Source organism: Cyanistes caeruleus, chromosome 4 (assembly GCF_971803275.1).
Source record: "Cyanistes caeruleus chromosome 4, bCyaCae1.hap1.1, whole genome shotgun sequence".
NCBI lineage: Eukaryota > Metazoa > Chordata > Aves > Passeriformes > Paridae > Cyanistes > Cyanistes caeruleus.
This window is the reverse complement of record NC_141704.1, coordinates 36177258-36198797: the sequence shown is the minus strand read 5'-3', so window position 1 is coordinate 36198797 and position 21540 is coordinate 36177258. Positions and strand designations below refer to the sequence as shown.

At 34.3% G+C, this 21540-nt stretch overlaps 1 protein-coding gene across 7 annotated transcripts in view; it reads right to left on the bottom strand.

The window, feature by feature from the left end:
* ANKS1B (ankyrin repeat and sterile alpha motif domain containing 1B) overlaps nt 1-21540 on the bottom strand; it is a 412251-nt gene that overhangs the window by 357630 nt on the left and 33081 nt on the right. For all 7 annotated transcript variants that reach the window (XM_086885843.1, XM_086885840.1, XM_086885842.1 and 4 more), the window contains exons 2-3: nt 8009-8089; nt 4139-4295 (exon numbers count right to left, since the gene is read on the bottom strand). In XM_086885843.1, coding sequence (XP_086741969.1) covers nt 4139-4295; nt 8009-8089 — 238 coding nt within the window. The remainder of the gene's footprint in view (nt 1-4138; nt 4296-8008; nt 8090-21540) is intronic.

Sequence of the window (21540 nt, the reverse complement as noted above, 5' to 3'; positions counted from 1 at the left end):
TTCAATAGAGAAAAAGAAGTGAAAGAATAAATGCAAGACAGAGAAAGCAATGACCTCAGGATGGTCTTACTTTATGTATTAAATCAGGAAGACAGTTTCCTGAGAACTTCCATCAAGAAGTTAATAATTCTGAAAAAATAAAAGAAGTTTATCTGCAAATTATTCAGTGTTAATCAAAATCAAATCTACTGACTTCCCATTGAAATTCACTTTTACTTATGTAAACAATATAAAAAAGTAATGCAATATGGTTGACTACTTTGAAAAAAAAAAATTCCAATTTATTCTTGCAATTGGCTTAAATCAGAAAGATTGCATGTGCAACTTTTTTTCTTCAAATGAAAGTACAGTAAGACTTGCAAGAGAAACTGAAATTCATCCACTAGTCTCAAATTAATTGAAGGGTAAAAGCAAATTAATTTGAAAAATACTGTGTTTGCAGGTTATTTTGGAACTGGAAGTCCTGAGGTGGCATTGAGAGAAACATATGTGTTTCATTTGGATGATGTGGAGAAATTAGCAATATGTTAAAATTTAGGTGTTTACATCAAATTAATGTGTCCTGAACTCTTTTTCTTCACATTTCAGAAGAATTGTTGAACAGCTTTAAAGAAATGTGGGTGGGTTTTGTGGCAACTACAATTTGAGGTACAAGCAAATTCTACAGCACATCGAATCCATAAAAATTTCAGAAGTGTTTGCATTTTTCCCTGTAAATTTTTCACAATTCATATTCTGTATGTATGTATGTATATATATATATAAAATTGGAATATATTTTATTTGTATTTAATAATATATATTTCTATTTATCCCTGATGTTATTCACATTTTTTCCTGTGAAAAAACCAAATACTAAATATTGACCTATATGTGGCTGATAATTAACCATTTTTTCACAGATTAGGGTTTGTTATTGATTATGCAATTTTATGATGAAAGTTGCCACAATAAATGTTTTAGCTATCTAGATGTCCTTACATAAATAAATATGTAAGTAGTTTGACTATTAATAGCATACCTTTTTATTTTATTTGGTATTATCAATTAACAAATCTTGATCTCATGCTATCTTAATTCAGTTTATAATTTACATAATTTTAAATCTTCATCAATGAAGTTAAACATATCTTTGCAATGTCACCATATTTTATGATTTAAAACACACCATACCTGTCAAGACTCCTACATTAAACAGGGATAGAATTCTTCTTTTGTAATTGTTATGCTGTAACTGTTCTTTGTGTGTAGAGTTGCCAGTCTACATTCCACCACCCCCACAATATAATTGTCATTTAACTGTTTGTCTTTTTACTGTTTGTTCCAGTTTTATGTAATAGGAACAGCAGGGGGCATTCAGAGCTTTATATGCTGGATATGGTTGGATATGATGCTATGGTGCTACTTTACTGCATTTTGAAAGTGTAGAATGCAGTTTGATCAATTTAAAATATACCACATAAAATCCATTATTTCACGTAATATACATTTATGCATCACGAACCTGTCGTTTATTTCTTTGTTCGGTTATACATTTTTTTTACATAAGTATTTAGATGCATTACTTTCACACAGGATTTCCATCAGATGGGTGAAAACAAGAATGTGTTACAAATTAGTTGCAATAATTTTAAAATCATGAACAAAATAATTTTCTTAAAATGCAAACAATTACATCTTAATGTGATCTCTAAAAAAAACCCAACAAACAAACAGAAAAACCACAACAAAATCAGAGGAAAAACATCTGACTTGAGTGCACTGTTGCTGTGGTGAAAAAGTGTAATGGAAAATGGATGTCCTTATCTCCAGCTACCAGAAGAAAAAGGAAAGAAAAGTAGTCCAGGATTTCTTACAAGCCATATCTTAAGCTCCAAAGAGAAGTTAGGAGAGCTTTGAGGAGTGACCTGCCTTAGAAAGCCTCTTTGCAAATAAGCAAAAGCCTGAGAATCCTACAGGCTCATATGAATGTACACCAGGCGTCAGGGTGAGGATGCCTCTCAGGCGTTATTTGAGGATACGTGGGTGGAGGTGGCTCTATAACAACACGACATTTCCCTCTTCCTGGGATACAGAGAATATTCTCCTGCGTACAGTGCTAATTAGCAGAGGAAAGTAGGTGCCAGCAAAGTAGTCCACATACTAAACCTGGCCATTGTCTAGAGTGGAACACCAAGCAATTTATAAGGTCAGAAAAACTCTGTATGCATGAGTTCAAAGTTTAATATGATTAAGATTCTCTTACAAGACTTAACATGCAACATTTATTGTGAGAATTGCTCACACGTTTTTGGGTTAAATGCATAAACAGGAGGACATCTGAGGATCTTTCTTGAGTCACTGGCATATAGAAGTATCAGGGTATCCCTGCTTATTTGCTCCAGTGACCAAACCAGATACAGCACACCTAATCAAGTTTGACAGTATTCTAGAAGTCTGGAGGTACATGTGGGATTGGGGAGAAGTGGGTTTGAATTTATGTTTCTCTTTCTAATCTTACTGAAATATCTTTTTCACTCTCACCCTCTCTGAAGTTTCTACACAGCTTCCAGTATTCTGTCAGTAGAATATACGTCATGTCTTCAAGCAAATGTGTGACTTACAATCCAACAGTTGCTTTTTGTTTTGGTGCATAAATAAAACTGTAAAAAACCTCTCCTTGACAAAAGATAATCCTACAGTTCAACTGGTTTCATCCTACATAAGACAGCTGATGAGAATGAGAAAGTTGGATAATTATGTTAATCTGAAACTGAAATCACAGAATGACAAATTTTGAGTTTTGTTTTTTTTCTAGAATGTGTCAGAGTATTACAGGATTTCCCAGAAAACTGTCACATGGACATATTTTATTACTTTATTTTCCTATATTTTCTGCACTAATACTTGATATTCATATCCTAGTTATTGTATGGATTCCAATGGCTAGGTGCATAACTTCAGAGATCGAATAGATTATTCAAAGCATGGCATCTCACACTGGTTAAGTGTTTGTAATCTAGGTCTCACATTTCTTATCTTTTCACAGTCTGCCTTCTGGCCACACTAATGTAGGCACTGAGAGGACAATTAATTTGTTGGATTGCACTTTGCCATTTGAGGTGCTGTGGGGTGCCAGGTGGTACCGTACCTGGACCTTACCACCCACTCCACAAGGACCTGGAAATTCTGAACACCCTCTGTCACACTCTCAGGCCCATGCAGATGTCTCAGTTAGTGCAGGGCCTCAGAAGGTACTGCATTTCTGTCTTTGGACACTTGAATCCTCCTTTCAGTCATCTGAATAGCCCTGTTGGCTCCTGTGATTACACAGACAAGACCTCTGTGGAACCAAGAGGTGCACATGCAGGCAATATAGACATTGCAGCTTAGATCTGAATTAGGAGATGACTCCCACCTTCACATTCCAACTGACCACCCCAGCAAATGCAATTGCTTAATAGTTACTATCTGTATTTCACAGCCTACTTCCAGTTCTTTAGCAGGTCAGCCTAGATGGTGTCAAATTTTAATCAACTTCTTTCTATTTCTAAATACTAATCCTATGAATGGACCATGTAAGAATATACAGAATAAAAACAGAAGGTGTACCATATGTTTGACAGCAGAACACAACATACTTATACTGCCCTTACACACTGTAATACTCTTATAACTTTTCTTGGTCTTTTTATGTGTCCTTTGTGCTGCACTTGCATCCATGCAGTCCATCTGGTTTTTGATTTACCTCTGGATAACTAATAATTTACAGTACTCTTAAAATATACCAAGGACATTAATTTTATCTCAAAGATTTTCAGGAACTTAATATCTAATACAGTAAAAAACCCACAAAGTTTGTGCAAATTTACAACCATACAGAAAAGATGCATAGTTAGAGTATTTCTTCATGTGATTTTTCCAAAACAAACAGAAGTTTTTTCCATACTTTTTTAATCTAATATTCTTTAGGTCAGTGCCTACCCAGAAGAAATGTATCTGGTATGTTTATAATGGAGGATTTTATAAATTTTGGAGAAGAAATTACTGAAACAATGGAAAATAGACTTTTTTAACTTGTCTATAAATTGTTTAGACCTAAAGAATATGTGCAGGTTTTTTTTCTGATGAAGCACATAAATATTTTTTATCACTTCACCTGTTCATTCACTCTGGAGTGTGATGGTCCATGATGGATGAGAATCTTCACAATATCTACATCTCCTCTCCAGGCAGCCAAGTGAATAGGAAAGTAACCTTTATTATCTGCTACATTAGTTGATGCTTCATACTGAAGTAATTTGAGAACTATATCCCTGGAAAACAGGAGGTAAATCTAAAAATGGACAGGAAGCTAATTTTATTAAGTTTTTACATGAACATACATATTACCACTATTTTTATAATGGAAAATACAAAAAAAACCCCAAACCTGTACCTCAAGTGAAACAGCTACAAAGAGTGAAGACTATAATAATATTGTTTAATTAATTAATTAATTTATTTATTATTAATAGAATAATTTCTGAAAATTAAATAGTAAAACATAGACAAAATGCTATCCATTGTAACGATTCTTGCTTCTTATGAATATCATCAACAATATTATCACCTGCTTTCTGAATCTGTTTCTTTCAATAGGATCACCTGGCCACAGAATCATTTTTAGAATTTTCCCATCTAGAACCTGGGCATGTCCCTCAAGGCACTAAAGGCAGAGAAATACTCTTGGCCCCATCACTGCTGAATTCTGGAGGCAGGATGACAAGAGGATAATTTACCGTAAAGCTTAAGTAATAGTTTTTCCTCTTCTTTAAGGCATTATCTCAAAGATAGTTAGGAAACAATTTAATGATGATCTAGCTAGGTATTTGAAATAGCTTCTATGTATAACTTCTGTGAAATAACTGCTTCCATTTTCATTTCCCACATTCAGCTGCCTTGTAGCAGTGAGGGGAAAAGTGACTTATCGCCATTTTAATTCTCTTTATATTCCTTTCAGCACTTTTGGTGTGGCTTACCATACATTAAGTGAAAGATTAGCATAAGTTGGTATATTGCATCCCTGATTTTTAAGCAGTCTCCTGTACTTAACTTCAAAAGCTAAACATAAAAATCAGCTGTGTGGTATGATAACATTACCAAGTATGTCAGAAAGTAAATAAATTCTGTCTTATTGCTGCAGTTGTAGTCTCATAATTTGACACAGTCAGGTCTCACTAGTTATTAAGCTAAGAGAATCTATGATCCAGTGTGGGCAGTTCTACGCACACTTTTTACAAATATGGAAACACTGACTTAATGATTTGGCTCAAAAAATCAGTGAGGGGAGGGAGCTCAATGTAGCCTATATTATGACCAAAAATGACTACAAAATTGACTACAAATTAAGACAGAAGATAAATCTAAGGCAATTATTCTTCCAACCTTGAAGGAACCTTATTTAATTGCATATTGAAAGAAAAATGTGGCAAGTTATGAGGGAATATATCCAGGTCAAAAGAAACTCCCAGCTGACTTCAAAAGATACTGGAGTCATCTCATCAAAGCTTTGAGGAAAATTTAAGCTGGATTTTGGTTACTCCTGACAAGGTCAAATACCATGAGAACAGCCAAGAAAGAGCAGCTCCACTACAGAAAGACTTCTGCTACACAAAAAGCTCCAGAAAAGGGACTCCTGAGGGAAACTTTTTAGTACATGTAAGGTTTGAGAGACTTCCCATTAAATAATAGTTAGTTTTTGCAGTAAATGGTCCAATGAGAGCTAGATGTACACAGCGGCTTATCTGAAAGGAAGACCAAACAGAGGAAGCATAAATTGAACTATGTGGAAGAAAGTCAGTAGAAAAGCCCTGCACAGATGAAATCTGGAGATAAAAACAAACAGGAATTTTTGGGGAGAGTCTATTGTGAGATTCAAGCTACAAAATAGAACATGCATCTCCTTCATCCTTCAAGAATGCCCTAACCCATTACACTTATCTAGGGTGAGACTTCTTTAGTGCTTTGGCAGAACTTTTTCATTTTGTGCAAATACATTTCAGAGAGGAGGAGACCTAAAGTCCTTAGCCCAGTAACATTACTGGGATAAGTGAAATTACTTAGGGAGACTGAGATTCCAGTGCCTGCCCCAGATATGATTTAATTACTTAGATAAAGCTGAATAGTTTCCCAAGGAAAGAAAATTATCCCAGAATAACCAAGGAGGAGGGAATTCATCACACACAGTGATCAAGCAAGGATTTGAACAATGGTGTCCAAAAAGTATCTCAGCCACAAATTCGTATGTTCTTACTTTTCTTGAAAAACTTTGAAATCCCTCAGGTTCAACCTAGTGTAAAGTGGGAAAAATTAAAATCCCTGAAGTTTTTAAAGGACAGAAACTTCTCCTAAGTGGGAAGATTCTTGTGTCAAATGATTGTATGCCCTTTTGATTTTGAATATCAAGTTTGAAAACTCAAATAGAGTGTAATTTATTTTTTATTTGTGATGACTAACAAAATTAGAATCACCAGGTGTCTGTCCAATTCTCTTGCTGACCATGCTACCATTGCAGCAGGATCAGTATAATGGCTTGGATAACAGGTCCTGAAACCCTCATGATTTATCACAAAATATCTCATGATGTAGTCATCATCATTTACTTTAATATTAGAAGGTATAATTGTGATGTCAGTTACTGCTGCTTATCCTGCTGTGAGTGTATGGGGTCATAGCAGCCAACATTGCACTTTTCGAAGGCTGTAGTTATATCTGCTGCTGTACATAAATCCACATTTTTAAGTCCTCCCTGTCCTCAGAAAAAGTTTGGTCAATACTACATCTGAAATCATCATTTGGCTTTTGTATGTTTTGGGATTTGATACTTTATATTGCTAGGATTCACTTGAAAGCTCTGATAGTTTCAATGTTTATACAGCAATATTTTTAAGTTTCTGTGTAACTATTATTTTATTTCCAGTATTACATACACTAAACCCAGTTTTCATCTATTTAAAACCAGCGATCTTTGCAAGCCAGTGCTTGGGGTTTGGTCAGTCAAAAATTAGCAATAGCACTAGAAACAATCCATAAATCATGAACAAAAATGCTGAGTCTAACAGACCATAATAAGAACTTAGACCTAATTTCATGGAGATAAAAATATATTAAAGGATTATTCTGAACCTTCCTACACAAAGCTAAAACTTTGGAAAATGCACAATATCTGGTTCAAGAGTTTACTTCATATATTTATTTAGAAAAAATATCCCATATTCATCAAAAGATTAGTCCATCCTAACGAAAATAGGCACCTTTCTAGAATACAATTGAAGACACATCCTAAAATTTTAATTTATCCTTAGAAGGATGCAAAAATTGTGCAATGTGTAAACTAAACACATAATAATTATATATGCATGTGTTATTTTATGGATAGTCCAAAATCACATTAAAATTCATACAAATCACTCTTAATTTCAGCTGAATTTGGACCAATTCCTTACCTTCCACAGAGGAGTAAACCAAAGCTTTATGTCAAAACTTTCTTTAGTGAAAATATTCTTATTTTTCCTGCTTTCAAGCGCATAATTACTAAATATTTTTTTCATGTTACTTTTGCTTTGATAACAATTAATCTCTACTGTTCTGTTTCACAAAACTGCTTCCTGAAATGTTCACACTCTATACATATGTACATACACACAGAAACATAACACAATATTTTCTGCTGTGATTTCCCAGCATTGGAAAAATGCTAGAGCCAAGACTAGCAGTAACAATGCTAAATTTCCCCCAAACTGAGGAAGAATTTGGAAGAAGCAGTATAGAATAAATAGTTTTAAACATTTCTCATTTGTCATTTCTACTTATTAATACTGAGGACAATGTCAAAACATCTTATATTAATACATTCTATTGGAAAGAAGGCTTTTTTAAAAAGTCAGGGTTTGCCAATTTTTGGTACAAATCACAGAACTATGCTGTATTTTCTTGCATTACACAGTTAAATACCATTCTACATAAAAACTAAATGTGAGGCACTTACTTGTGTCCATTTAAAGCTGCATGATGTAAAGCAGTATAACCTGAACTGTCAGTGCAGTTTATGTTTGGTCCTCGCCAGATGCTGCAAATACAGAAAAACTGTGAAGTTAATTTTTTGGCTTGGCAAGTACAGAAGTGTCATAAATTTAATCCACAAATAATCTAAAGACCTCTGCAACAAGTGTGATAAAACTTTAAGAGATGAATTACCTTGAAAGAAACTTGAAATAGCAAATTTCATCTTGATAGCAATATGATTTATTTATAAAAATAATTTTACACATCCATCTATATATGAGTCATGAACTGTATATAGGGCAGACTCAAAGACTAATGACAGAATAGTCATTTCAATTAGATCTCTTCTCCCTCTGTTATTCTGGTAATTACACTGAGGTTATCATCTGATTTTGTACTACTGTTCCACAAGTATGTAATCATTGTCTTTAGGTCAGTCTAGAATCAAACAAGCATCAGATTAGTTGGAACCAATCAAATTGTTTAAAGGGACAGGAAATTTATTCTTTTTACTTAACTTGATATTTTAGCTCCCACTTTAGCTGATTATATACTTAAAGTAAATTAGATATGCCTTTAAAAAGAAATTAAATTCTATTTTGTTATCTTTCTGTATTTTACATTCAACTTCATTACATATCCTGTTTAACCAGTTTCATGATCTATTATGGACTCTTCAAAAAACTCTAAAGGACAGATTTTGTTTCAAAGTGGAAATCATGGGTGCTAATCTACCAAAACCAACAACAAAACCAAGCCCTGGAAATTGGATAACAGAGGTGTATTGAGAATCAGCAGGCTATTTTGTCTAACCGATTACATTTGAAACTGATTGTATCCCTTAAAGAAGCAACTGACCCTTCTGTAACAGTATTAAAACTTCCCGAGTACAAAATTTTGACTCCTGAATTACAGTCTGTTTTCTTTAGTTTCTAATACCGTGCTAAACATCCATTGGCGAGCCATATTTCCCTTCACTTCATGCATTAGAATCAAGTGCTGTAGTTTAAAGAAAATAATTTGAAACTAATAAGTAAAAAGAATTTTTCATATTGACATTTTTCATTATCTACATTAGTAAAATGACATTATGCTTAATATATGATTTTTAAGAATTATTTACTATTGAATCTGTATTTTATTACCCATAAAATGGAATATATATTTATACACACACATATATATATATATATATATATATATATATATATGCACACTCGGGAATACTGATGTAGACTGGTCTCTTTTTGATTGTGTGTATTGGAGTGATTCATTAGCTCATAAACTGAAGAAGTTGTTTTCCCCCAAGTAATACTGTGTGCATACAGAATTATTTGTGTGAAACATTGTGTTCTGCAGTGAGCATAATTCTACATAATGCTGGGTACCTCACCTCTCCCTGAAATTTAATTTCTTGGAAGAACAGGATTGAATTATTTTCTTGGATGCAAAGAAGAAGAAAAAACAAAAAAAAAAACACAAAAAGTGACTTTTTAAAATATCTGCTCCAACATCTACAGATGTTCTTTTCTACAGAAGGCAACTTTCAGATACAAAAAGTCACTCTAATCTTTTCAATGAAAGGAAATTATTTTAACTTCATGTAATAGTAAAAATTAAGTTCCTGAACAGATAGCTCTTGATAGACAGATGTTATTTGTAATGCAAAGGCCAAGCTTTCTATCTACTAGAAGGAAATAAATCTTTATTTATTGATAAGATACAACCTCCCTTATACTTTTGCATAGTGTTTATCCATTATTGTCTTATTTGTTGAATTATATTTTCATCCTTTGATGTATACCAGCTTATAGGAGAATGAAGAAAACAAGAAGCGTATAGAAAGTAAGATTTTTAAATATTACCAAAAAGAAAATACACTACCAACCAGAACATAATTTACTTGATTTTGATAGCTTGCTTGCTTTGACTTAGAGTTGTTGGGATTTGTCTATTGGTTGTTTTGGCAAAATGCAAGGATACAAGAGTTCATGTACTGTTCATAATGTGCTAGGCATCATGAATAAAAACCAAAAAACCCACAAAAAAATTAAAAACAAAAACCTCCCACCAAAACTCGACACATAAGATAATACTTATTCATTCTCTCCTAATTTTCTTCTTTAATCCACTTATTAATTAAAACATTGTTGTATATTCTGACTCTGATCTTAGGAAATATTTTTGAACTGAAACTATTCTGATTTATAAAAAAAACAGCTCTGAAACTTTATTAAAGCATATATAAATGCACTTATGTGAAACTCCTCAGGACATGCAGGTTGGGTGGGTGAGAGGCAAAGGACAAAAGACAATGAGTAAATGCTGATGACTCAGAGACACAAGACAGGATGGACAGACTAATCACTGGCAGCTCCCAAAGGGTACACAAAGACGTTCAGAATCACAGTGTGATTATCAAACTACAGAACACAGCAAGCACGAGCAGGACTCGGCTGCAGGACTCATCCCTTGGCCCAGTGCAGAAATCCTCTCGTGGATTTCGACAGTATTGGAACATTATTTCCTACAAAAGGAATGCAGGTCCAGTATATATATACATGGGATATTTATGCTTTGATAACTGAGAATCAAATTCAAATTGGACAGTCTGAATACAAATTCTTACATGCTAAAACTCCCAGCTTCAGCTAAACTCTTCTCTTGCAATCCTAATACAGCGGGACAAAAGTCCAGCCATCTATAAGCTCCGTACAAAGCATCTGACTTCAAACAAAAGTGGAATAGAGATTGAGGAAAAACCTAAATATCCTTTCTTTAGTATCATAAACATACATGATATGTGAAGAATCATTAAATATATTGATCTATCTGTGTATTAAAACATCTGTGAAAGCAACACTAAGGAGAATCTGACAAAAAACAAATACCATTCAATGTCCAGAAAAGAATATTTGTTGACAGAAAATCAGCGGTTCTTTAGGATACCATTAATATTGAATGTTCTCAAAAATATATTTCTTCTATTACTTTGATGCAGTCAGTAATCAAACTTCTTAATGGGGCATGCATTAGTAAGTTAGGAATCTGTTTTCCTATGTACATCAGCAAATTAAAACCTTCCTATTACTTAATGTATTTTAAGAAGGTAATTGAAACTACTTTTTGTGCAAAAAAAATAGTTTTCATTCAACAATGAATTAAAACATGATTATCAATTAGTTTCTTCCATGACATCTTGCCAAAGTAAAGCACAAATAAATAGAAGTCTGTTATACTATCTACATTATTGCTGAAAGCAGTAAGATCTCCTTCTTATAGTCTGCTTTCACTGTGGACAAAGTATATTGACCTTATGAAGTGATGTCAAATATTAATTGAAAATACTCTTTACTTGGTCATAAAATTACTATTGTTTCTCTTTTTTTTTTTTTTTCATCTGCTAAAATAGTTACATATAAAGAGTAGTATTTCAAAGAAACATGAAAATGACATAAAAAGATGGTTAGTTGATTGATTTCTTATTTTGCTATGCTTTCTGGAAAGAAATAATTGTGAAATGGCTGTTTTTACACACAAATTAACAGAAAAGCAAGGAAATAAAAGCTTTTTCCAGGTAATAATCTAAACATATTCCCCATCAACAGTACAAGAACTATGCTTGCAAGGAACACATCATTTTTTTATGCATCACATTTCCTCTCTGTATATATGTCTGCATTATATCACTCCATTATCATTATACTATTTCATGACTATGCAAAAATATTTCTGGTCCTTATATGGTAGTTTTGCTAAGGTGAAAGGAAAATATTTTGGTGAACAATGATAAGAGTTTTTAAAAATCTTAGAGAACTGCCTGATGACATGACATTCTGAACTTCATTCTCTTTTCATTGATGTCAATGGCAAACGCCAGTTCAATGTACACAGCCTCTTACTGTTCCTGTGTTCCACAGAATAAATACATATTACAGGAATTCATCTTGTTCTCAGCCAAAATCTTCCAGAATTTCAATGCTTTTTGTTAATCTGACAGAAGCACATTGAATAAAGTCTTTTGAGCACACAACCAGGCTCTTTATTAGTACTCTGCCTACATTCATGCACATGTTCAGTTGTGCTAAGTCACTTTATACAAAGTACATGGTCAGTATTGCAGAGAATTTTGAAAATGAGAACTTTTACATGATAATGTATATCATGATTCAGATAAATAATAATAATACTATTACTTATTGTGAACAGCAGAAAAATAGCTCCCATTCTCTATTTCATGCACAAATATATTACACTGACAACTCTTCCTTTAACCTATATCTTAATAATGTTACTTATCAAATACAGAAGTGTATCATTTTAGTAAATTTGAATTTTTTTCTTTCTGTGGATTCATCTTTGGTAGAATCCAGTTTTATGCCAGATACATTATTCTATAAAAATTTGTATTTCTTTTTCATGCATGGTTTTACCTATTATTAACACTCATTTGCTGAATTTGAGGTACATCTTCAAATTACTTCAAAGAAAGAAATTTAAATATTTGTTTTTAGTAGCAGTGGAGATAAAACCCTTTTAGAAAGTCATATTTTAAAGCCTAATAAATAACCGCACATGGGGAATAAACATTGAAAAATGTATTTTAGGATTAATTTCAAACAGGTGCAGTTATAGGTATTAAACTGAAAACAGAAGATGATATTTTGAGTAAGGCTATCTTTGATCTTCTTTCCAGTATCAAAAAACCTGTTGCATGAAGCAACTGAGAATTAAAAATCTCAAATTAAAATAATAATTTTTATTTTAATTAAAAATAAATGGAATGACAAATGACAAATGATTATCAATTCAATTAATACTGATTTTATGCTTAAAGCTTATTGTATATATAATTCCAATTAAGAACTTTTGATGTATCAGTGTGGAATGTGACTCAAAAACATTTCAACTTTGAATCTGCTTATCTCCTATGTGATTCCTGTTGTTTAGTTGCTTCATTATAATACATTATACATTATAATACAACAAAATTCAACTGTTCATGGATTAAGGATGTTACTCAAGTTCAGGTTCTAAAGCGGCTTATTCCATTTGCTTTCTTTAACTTTGATCTGTTTACAGTCTTGGCCTTACTGTAAGTCTGCAAAACTGGAGAATTCCACTAAACTGTTGTCTTATTTCCATACTGAATCTGTTCAGTTCATGATTTCTATTTGATCTCTCAAGTGCAATACATATTATGAGTTTGATTATTTAGTATATAACATTTACTCATTACTATACTTAGAGCTAGCTAAAACAGTGAGTTAGAAAAAAATCTTTTTCCAAATATGCAAACAGGAGGATCAACACTTACAGTGATAACACAAGCATGGAAGTGTAATTTAAGAAAACATGTAGAAGAATGGGATTATGTCCAACAACGTAAGACTCAAAAACAAAGTATCTTACCAGTAATTATTGTTTATCAAGTGTTGTGAAATATCACTGGTAAATGAACACCGATAGATTTAACAGACTACATCTGCCCAGACTAAAATTTGGGAGTAGGGTGGCAGCATTTCAAAGTATGCAAATAACCTTTATGTCCAATAGATAACCTAGTATACTTGCTCAGTACCATTCTTGCTGTTACTAACTGTATTTTTGGTTGGAGAATGATGAGACCCCTACCATCATTAGTCCAACCTGCCATCCATTGCTTCTCCAGTGGAAAGAATTATGAAAAGGCTGATTATAAATGACTGAAGGTCAGTGTGTGGCTGAGGAGACGCAGAAAGCTAGACACATAGAGATACCAAAGTCCTGGAAAGACTTAGTTGTGATGAGTCTTACAGAGAGTCAATATGGTCTTATCCTTTGAATAGCCTCAGGATAAAGAATTGTAATTGAAAGAAAAAGGTTTTACAAAAAACCTTTTGATAGAGTTAGGACTTAAGAAACAACTTCAAAGGAACTCCTGAGGTGAAAAATTATAGAACCTGTAAATGAGGACCTTACGATTGCGAAGTACCCAAAGAACAGGCTGGAATAGTACTGAGATAATTGGAAACGACATAAATTCTTATTTACATGTTAGGTTATGTAATAAACAGCTCCTGTTTATATACAAAGAAGCACAAAGGGACAACAGCAGGTGGGCGAACCAGGTAATACCCTAGCACCACTACTCTGGAGCTCACCACAGAAGTGTCACCAGTGCATTAAAAGCCCATCTATGTAACTCCAGCAGAGAGCAACAACAACCCCACAGCAGGCAAAGACACACCTTGTTGGGGTCCCTCTCAAAACTGTGCTGTGAGAGCCTCCACTTCACTGCCCAGGGGTGACACACATCAGCATGAAACAATGCTGGAGAACACTTCAGGCTGAGAGACACTACTGTCTAGGGCTACAGGACATGTGGATTAAGTAAGATTTCTGATGGGATATTTAGGGGAGGAACCAAAGGCGGGGTAAGGGATGGATTTAGGTGATTTGAGGAGGAACAAGTTTTGAGAAGATAGAGGGATAAGGGATAGAGGGACAAAAAGGGTTGATCACATGTGTATAGTTGGTTCTGCAGCACAATAGGCTGGTTGTGTCCTGCACTCAGTCTTAAATTCTGATTCTATTTTCTTGGCCAAGGGCCTCTCTCCTGTGTGCATGCATGAGGGCCAAACTGTCTGCACCTGAGTGAGATGATGGGTTAGTGAGAATATATGTCAGTCTGGCCAGGAAATGAGCAAACAAGGGTCTGCATACCATAAACTGGAAGGAGACCTTGGATCAGAGGAACCACATGTGTCCATGGAGACAGTGTGTGATTACTAATGAAGACCAAGATGGATTAGTCAGCAAAGTAGGTAAGGGAGCCAGTTGTGTGGCTGTAGGTCTCTGAAGTTAAGACCAATCAAAGAGGTGGTGTCATCTGAGAGACAGGGAGAAGGTTAAATTTTGGAGAACAAAAGATGACCAGGAGGCTTCTGCTGAAGTTTTACTAAGTATTTTGTGAGTCAACTTTGGAGATCTATATAAAAAATACTAGAGAAACCAGTGGTCTTGTATGGTTGACAGATCATTGGGAGGCATGTCCTACAACTCTTCAGATTGGACAGTCTGTACATGCACAACTACATTCAAATTTAGGTATGCCCAGTTTGGGAAAGAATCTACCTAGAAAAACATGTCGATGAGCACTCAGTCTCTCCAATTAAACACTCTGTATGGTAAAATTTAAATAAACTAAACCTGAACAGAAGCCACATGAACTATTTTAACTGAGTTAGAACTTTGTTTACTTGCAGCTGCAATTAATTTCCCTTGAGGGGATGTAACTTTATTCTGATAGTCTTAATAGTTACATCACTTTAAATGTTGTAAAAAATCAGTTGATATGAAAAACCAAAAGGAGAAACACATTGACTTCAGGATGATGTCACACACAGGAATAGGAAATCAATTAGTTATGCTTTATTTAAAAAATCTGTCATATATAAGGTAACTTTGCATTTGACCTTTATCTCACCAGTCTGGCTTCATCATTCCTTATGGACTACTCATCTAAAAGTACAGTGGCTGAGTATGCTGCATAATACTGTGGCTATATTCAGAAAGCAAAACGTTCCTGAGTAGTACTGGTTAACTTTTACAGTCAAGACCAATTTGCCTGGAGTGGTTAAAAGAGAGGAAGCCTTCATCAGTTATGACAGAAGTGTTCCTCTGTATTCCACTTGTCTATAGGGACAAGCTGGGGTTTTGCTTAGTCCACAGAGAACCATAGTAATTCCAACTTGTCAATGATGAGTCAGACAGATCTTTGGATTCAATCCAGAGTCCTGTCCTTGAAAACCCAGTCATTCTGACAGAAAAAAAAAATTACCTCTCATTTGGCATCATCCTGCAGAAGAATGCTGTAAGAACAACTACTAAATTATGAAAATACACAGTTCAAAACGAGATTAGCAGCAAAATCATTCATGTTTAAGCAATGTGAATCATATTCTAAAACCATTGCCAATGGTATCTCCATGTATGACCTTAGATGATCTGAGCAATCTGAAAGAACACCACATGGCTAATTCTGAAGATCAGTGCATCAGATTAATTGTTCCTACGAAGAGCAACTCCACACCCGTGGAGTTTGGGCCCCCTAAAATGTGTGAGGTAGTTGGGTTCTAAGTATTTGTTATGAACCTGACCTAGGCACTTTGTGTAAGATCTATAGATTGATCATATAGAGACAAAGGTTAACCAGGAACACAGCTCACTGTGCTATTTAGTACTAGGCTATATAATAGAGAAAGGCTAATTGCTTTGGCTATATATTTCTTCAGTGTGAATACAATACTTATGGGTACATTCATATATTAAACACCCTTCATAAATAAGTACTGTGTTCTTTCAACTCTTTTCAGACAACTAATATTTAGTGAAATTACATAAAGAATCATTATTTTTTTCTATAAGCACAACAGAAATCAATCTTCTGAAGCACCGTGAAAGCCCTTGCATATCTCATGATTCCAAGTACATCAAACACTCACTTGCCAGTTGGTTTGTCCCATTCTACTCTGCATTAGTGCACCTCGAGTCCTGTGTGCAGGTTTGGGTGCCACAATATAAGAATGATATAAAACTATTAGAGAGCAACCAAAGGAGAGCTACAGTGATGGTGAAGGGCCTTGAGGGGAAGTGTCTGTGAGGACACTTGGTCTGTTCAGCCTGGAGGAGACCTGAGGAGAGACCTCATGGCAATTACAACTTCCTCATGATGGGAAGAGGAGGGGCAGGCACTGATCTCTGTGGTGGCCCTTGTGACAGGACACAAGGGAACGGCCTGAAGCTGTGTCAGGAGAGGTTTAGGTTGGGTATTAGAAACAGGTTCTTCCCCCAGAGGGTGTTTGGGCACTGAACAGGCTCCCCAGGGCAGTGGTCACAGCACCAGCCTGACAGAGCTCGGGGAGTGTCTGGACAATGCTCCCAGGCACAGGGTGTGACTCTCGGGTATGGCGCTGTGCAGGCCAGGAGCTGGACACGATGACCCTTGTGGGTCCTTTCCAACCCAGCATATTCTATGATTTTTTGATTCCATACATGAATGGAATACATGTATGAATATAACCATGAATGTTGAGCTATAGTATATACATCATTGTTTTCTTTTGAAGAACCAAGCACATTCTCAGAAAGACCATTCTGACTCCTTCTTTTGTATAAAAAATTGGCTGAGATTAAAATAAAAATTTTAAGAAGCCACTGTAACATTACTTTTATCAGAAATAAACTGAACCAAAGTCCTATTTCTCTTTTTTTCAAGAATACAGATATGATGACATATTTTATTAGGAAAGATATTCCCTTAGCCATTCTTTTTCCTAATTCAGCTGACCTTGAATCTTTAGTAAGAAAAATGTTTTTTCCACAATTCATTTTTGGAGATCCAACACACTATTCCCATCCATCATAAATTCATGGTGTTTGCAATTTTAAACACATTCTTATCAGAGAGAGGCAAAGTCAATATTTACTAGAAAAGGAGATTTTAAAACCTCTAAATGATTAATTATGCATCCTGGAACACTTACTGACATTTGTTTAAGTGGAATAAAAATTCCTGAAGCTCTGGCACTGGAAGCAGTGCTGGGAAGAGTAACAATTTGCATCAAAGATTTTTGAATATGGATGATGTTAGATCTATGACCTCAATCCAGCACTAAAGATTGTTCGTATTAGAAACCAACCTGAGATAAGACTCTTTGTTATAGCTGTAGGACATACAGAACAGAGTTTGCTATATATAGAGTCCGCAACTCAGCTGGCATTAATACCTTGTCCTTCCTCATTTGGGTTTCCTCAAAAGTAGAATAATTCTTTCAGACACTAGCAAAATATACACAAGCAAAAATGCAGGATTGCATTTCCTCTTGATTCTTGAAGGCCATCTCACACCTCATTCTCAATTTTTGCTGAGATTTGAAAATGAGATTCAGAAACCAACTATAGTAGCATTAATATCTGCATCAATCTAATCTTGACATATGAAAATGTAACAGATGTGAGAGTCTGAGTCTCACTTCTTGAGTTTGCATCCATATGATATTAAATCAGTTATCCACATGATTTCCCATATTCTGAATTCAAAGCTTCCATATCTTCATCTCATAATAGCAGCAATAATGTCCAATCCTTTTGGACAACCTGACATAACTTTAGCATAAACTCAGAATAGTGAAAGACTACAGCCCCAGGAACTAACTTCCAAAATATAAATCCTGAGATATTAAGGCTCTTGAAGTCTATCAATGACCTATAACATATGTAGAATATCTACATAACGTTTGTGCTGTGAGAATATTTTCTCAATTATTCAGATTCCATGGGCCTGAGCAGACAATGAGAAAGGCAGAGAACATCAGAAGCCTGCAACAGTACTTTTTTGCAAGGTATAAGGTAATTGAAAATAACCTTGATCAAAACGAATTCAAGAGTACTAAAACTCCTTCCTATTGTCCTGGAGTGACTCTTATAATGCTGAATTTTATAATGTAAACATTATGTTTATGTTTAATAACAAAGATATTAAACAATTTGAGTCTGTTCTTTGGAGAAACATCATTTCAAATCAGAGGTGCACTTACTGCATTTGCTAGAATGCTACCATGGGGTATCTATATGTTGACTGCCTCCATCCAGGTGCTAACACTCATTCTTTACATCAGCTTTGTATTAACTTCGTTAACAAGGACACAGCTTAGGAAAGACATACAAAATATAAAGATAGATATGACAAATACATTATAAAAATTATAGTCAGTAGATTGAAAAAACAAATTTGCACCTGTTCAGATTACATCAGCATTTCTTTCTTCTCTTAAATTGATTATCAAGTTAAATAAGGAAGTCAATCAGGGCAAAATTAGCTTCTTCATTAAGTACAACTGGGCAAAACGGATCAAGTTTTTTCAGAGCCTTGAAGATTAGTCTTTATCAGACATACTGCAAACCTCAGATGGAATCTTTTTAACACCTAATCTTTAACATATAGAGCTATTATAATATGAAATGTTCAAATGTTTTTGGCTTAGCATAGAAAATCTGAGTAAGAATGATAATGGATGAAACTATTGCATGGTACAAAACTACTAAGTCAGATAATGTTATTAACTAAGGACAGTTTGAGCATAAACTCTCTATTCTATGCTCTAGCTAACTGAACAGTTGAATAGAAAAAAGCTTTCAAACAATAAAAACATAAAATTAATGTGTTAATTTTTTCTCTCAGCAACATGTCATATTTGAAATAAATAATATCAAAACAGAAGGATGCTACTCAGTACACATTTCATTTGCTGTGCTTTGCCAACAGAGGTCAGAATTACCTCAGCAGCATCCAAAGCATTACTATCATCATGACTAGAAATACTTTTATTACCACAAAATTACTTACACAGACACAAAGAAAAATTACATACTTTAAGTAGAGGCTGAAGTTTCACAGCGACATTCTACAAAGGTCTTCCAAAGCTTTTGGATATATAACAACAATGTCACCACTTAAAATTTCCTGAACACTGTTACTGAAATAACTACAAAGGTCATACTCATTATGACTAACAAAGTATTTGGTAGGATATGCTTGTAATCACTTGGATCACTCAGAAAAAATCAATTCATCCAACATGATGCTTTTCATTGAATAAAATTATTTATGACACACAGCTTAGAAGGCAAAATGCAATTACAGTAAAAATACTCAGTAAATTTTTAGTCTATTTATGCTAGAATTCCCTTTTTAAATCCATTAGGAGTTATTGTTTCTACTCTATTTAAAAGCCTTATCAAATGTAGAAATGAAATTCAAAATGAAGAGGTTTAAATGACACAGAATCTTCTACTATAAAGGAAGATTTGGCTGATGGAGAGTTTCAAACAGCTTAAAAAGAACAATAACTCATCACTTATTTCCAGATGTATCTAGAGTGAACACTGTGTCTTATAATTTGCCAAAAACCAATCAGACATCAACAAAGAAACATTCTTTGCACCTCAAATAGTTTTACTACGGAATGTTTTCTAGGAAATGAACCTGAAACCTACTCTATAAGGATTGCAAGTGCTCCATAGAATTGCAGATATGTGGATCATGAACTTTTCAGCAATATTAAAATAAAAATGCTAAATTTGGGGGAATATATTTAAAGAATTATCTTTCAGCATCTTTCTGTAGCTTTAAATTGAACTGATAGGAAACTTCACAAAATCTGTTTTCGCAAATACCTTTTAGTAAAATATATTACAAAATTCATCCATAACAGTAATAATTTAATGTCCTTTCTTTACTCTCTGTTCTATAAGAGATATCTAGAGAATCCAAATTTGTGTGAAAATATTCCTCCTAGTATCATAGATTTAAAAAATAAAACATTGCAGGAGAGATCCCAGTTCCACAATAAGACACCAAGCAAAATGATTCATCACAACTCTCTCTAATCTACTATCAGCACTGTGGTACCTGAAGGACTCATGGAACAATTACTGTAATTTTTTCAGCTGTGTTTAATTCAAATAATGTTCCTAAATCTTTATATAATTCAGCAGGAAAAAAACAATCCTGAATTAAATACCTTAGGTACTAAACTAATTGTATCATGCAAGGCTAGACTGGCCTACAACAAAAAGAAGATAAATGATACACCAAAAGAAAAAGATTATGAAATGCATGTGTGGATGGCAGATTCTATCCTGCTTTCCGTCATTATACATATAATTATCTTTTTCTTTTCTTTTTTTTTTTTCCATTAAAGGTCATACATTTGCAGAGAGAAAGGGATCCTTGTTTGTGAAATCTCCAGAAAGCTGTAGGTTTTTAGAAAATTATGGAGATGGGAAGGCCTCTGACATACACATGGGCTAGGTTCTGTAGCTACTTAGTATTAACTGTAAAAAGACAGTTAAAACACACAAAACCCCCTGAAAAACAGACCCCAGCTGAATTTACCTTATTCTGAATTCACTTTAAATGTCAATTAATCTTGGAAAAAAAAGACCTTTTACTGCATCTCATTCTAAAGGGGACACAATCAGATTTCAAATAGTAAGAACAGGGTCATTTTCCCCCAGGTGCTGAAGCCTGACCAAAACTACACTTGTCATATTTGGAGTCACACTAGAAAGTCCATTCTAGTGGAATTAAATATTAAAATTGGCCAAGGCCCAGCTAGTTGGTAATTCATGGCTGGCTCCCCATGGTCCCACCACCCAGGGAAAGAAGATCATATAGATGTGTTTGACAAAGCTGAAGTTAGCACAATTCAAGGAACACTTCTTTCCTAGGGTGAGGGGATTGTAGAAGTAAATGTAATAGTAACGATAGTAAAAAGTAAATGTTTAAAAAGCATCTAGTTACTGGAATATCCATCTCTTCTGGAGTTTCAAGAAGCCTCCTGAAAAGAGTGCAAAGTGATCTGAAGGAACTTGGAATCTTAAAAGGCCTGAGAGCTCAAACCAAACTTATATGACCTGCATTGATAGCACACAATTTGAAAAAACACACACAGCACAGCATTGCTGTAA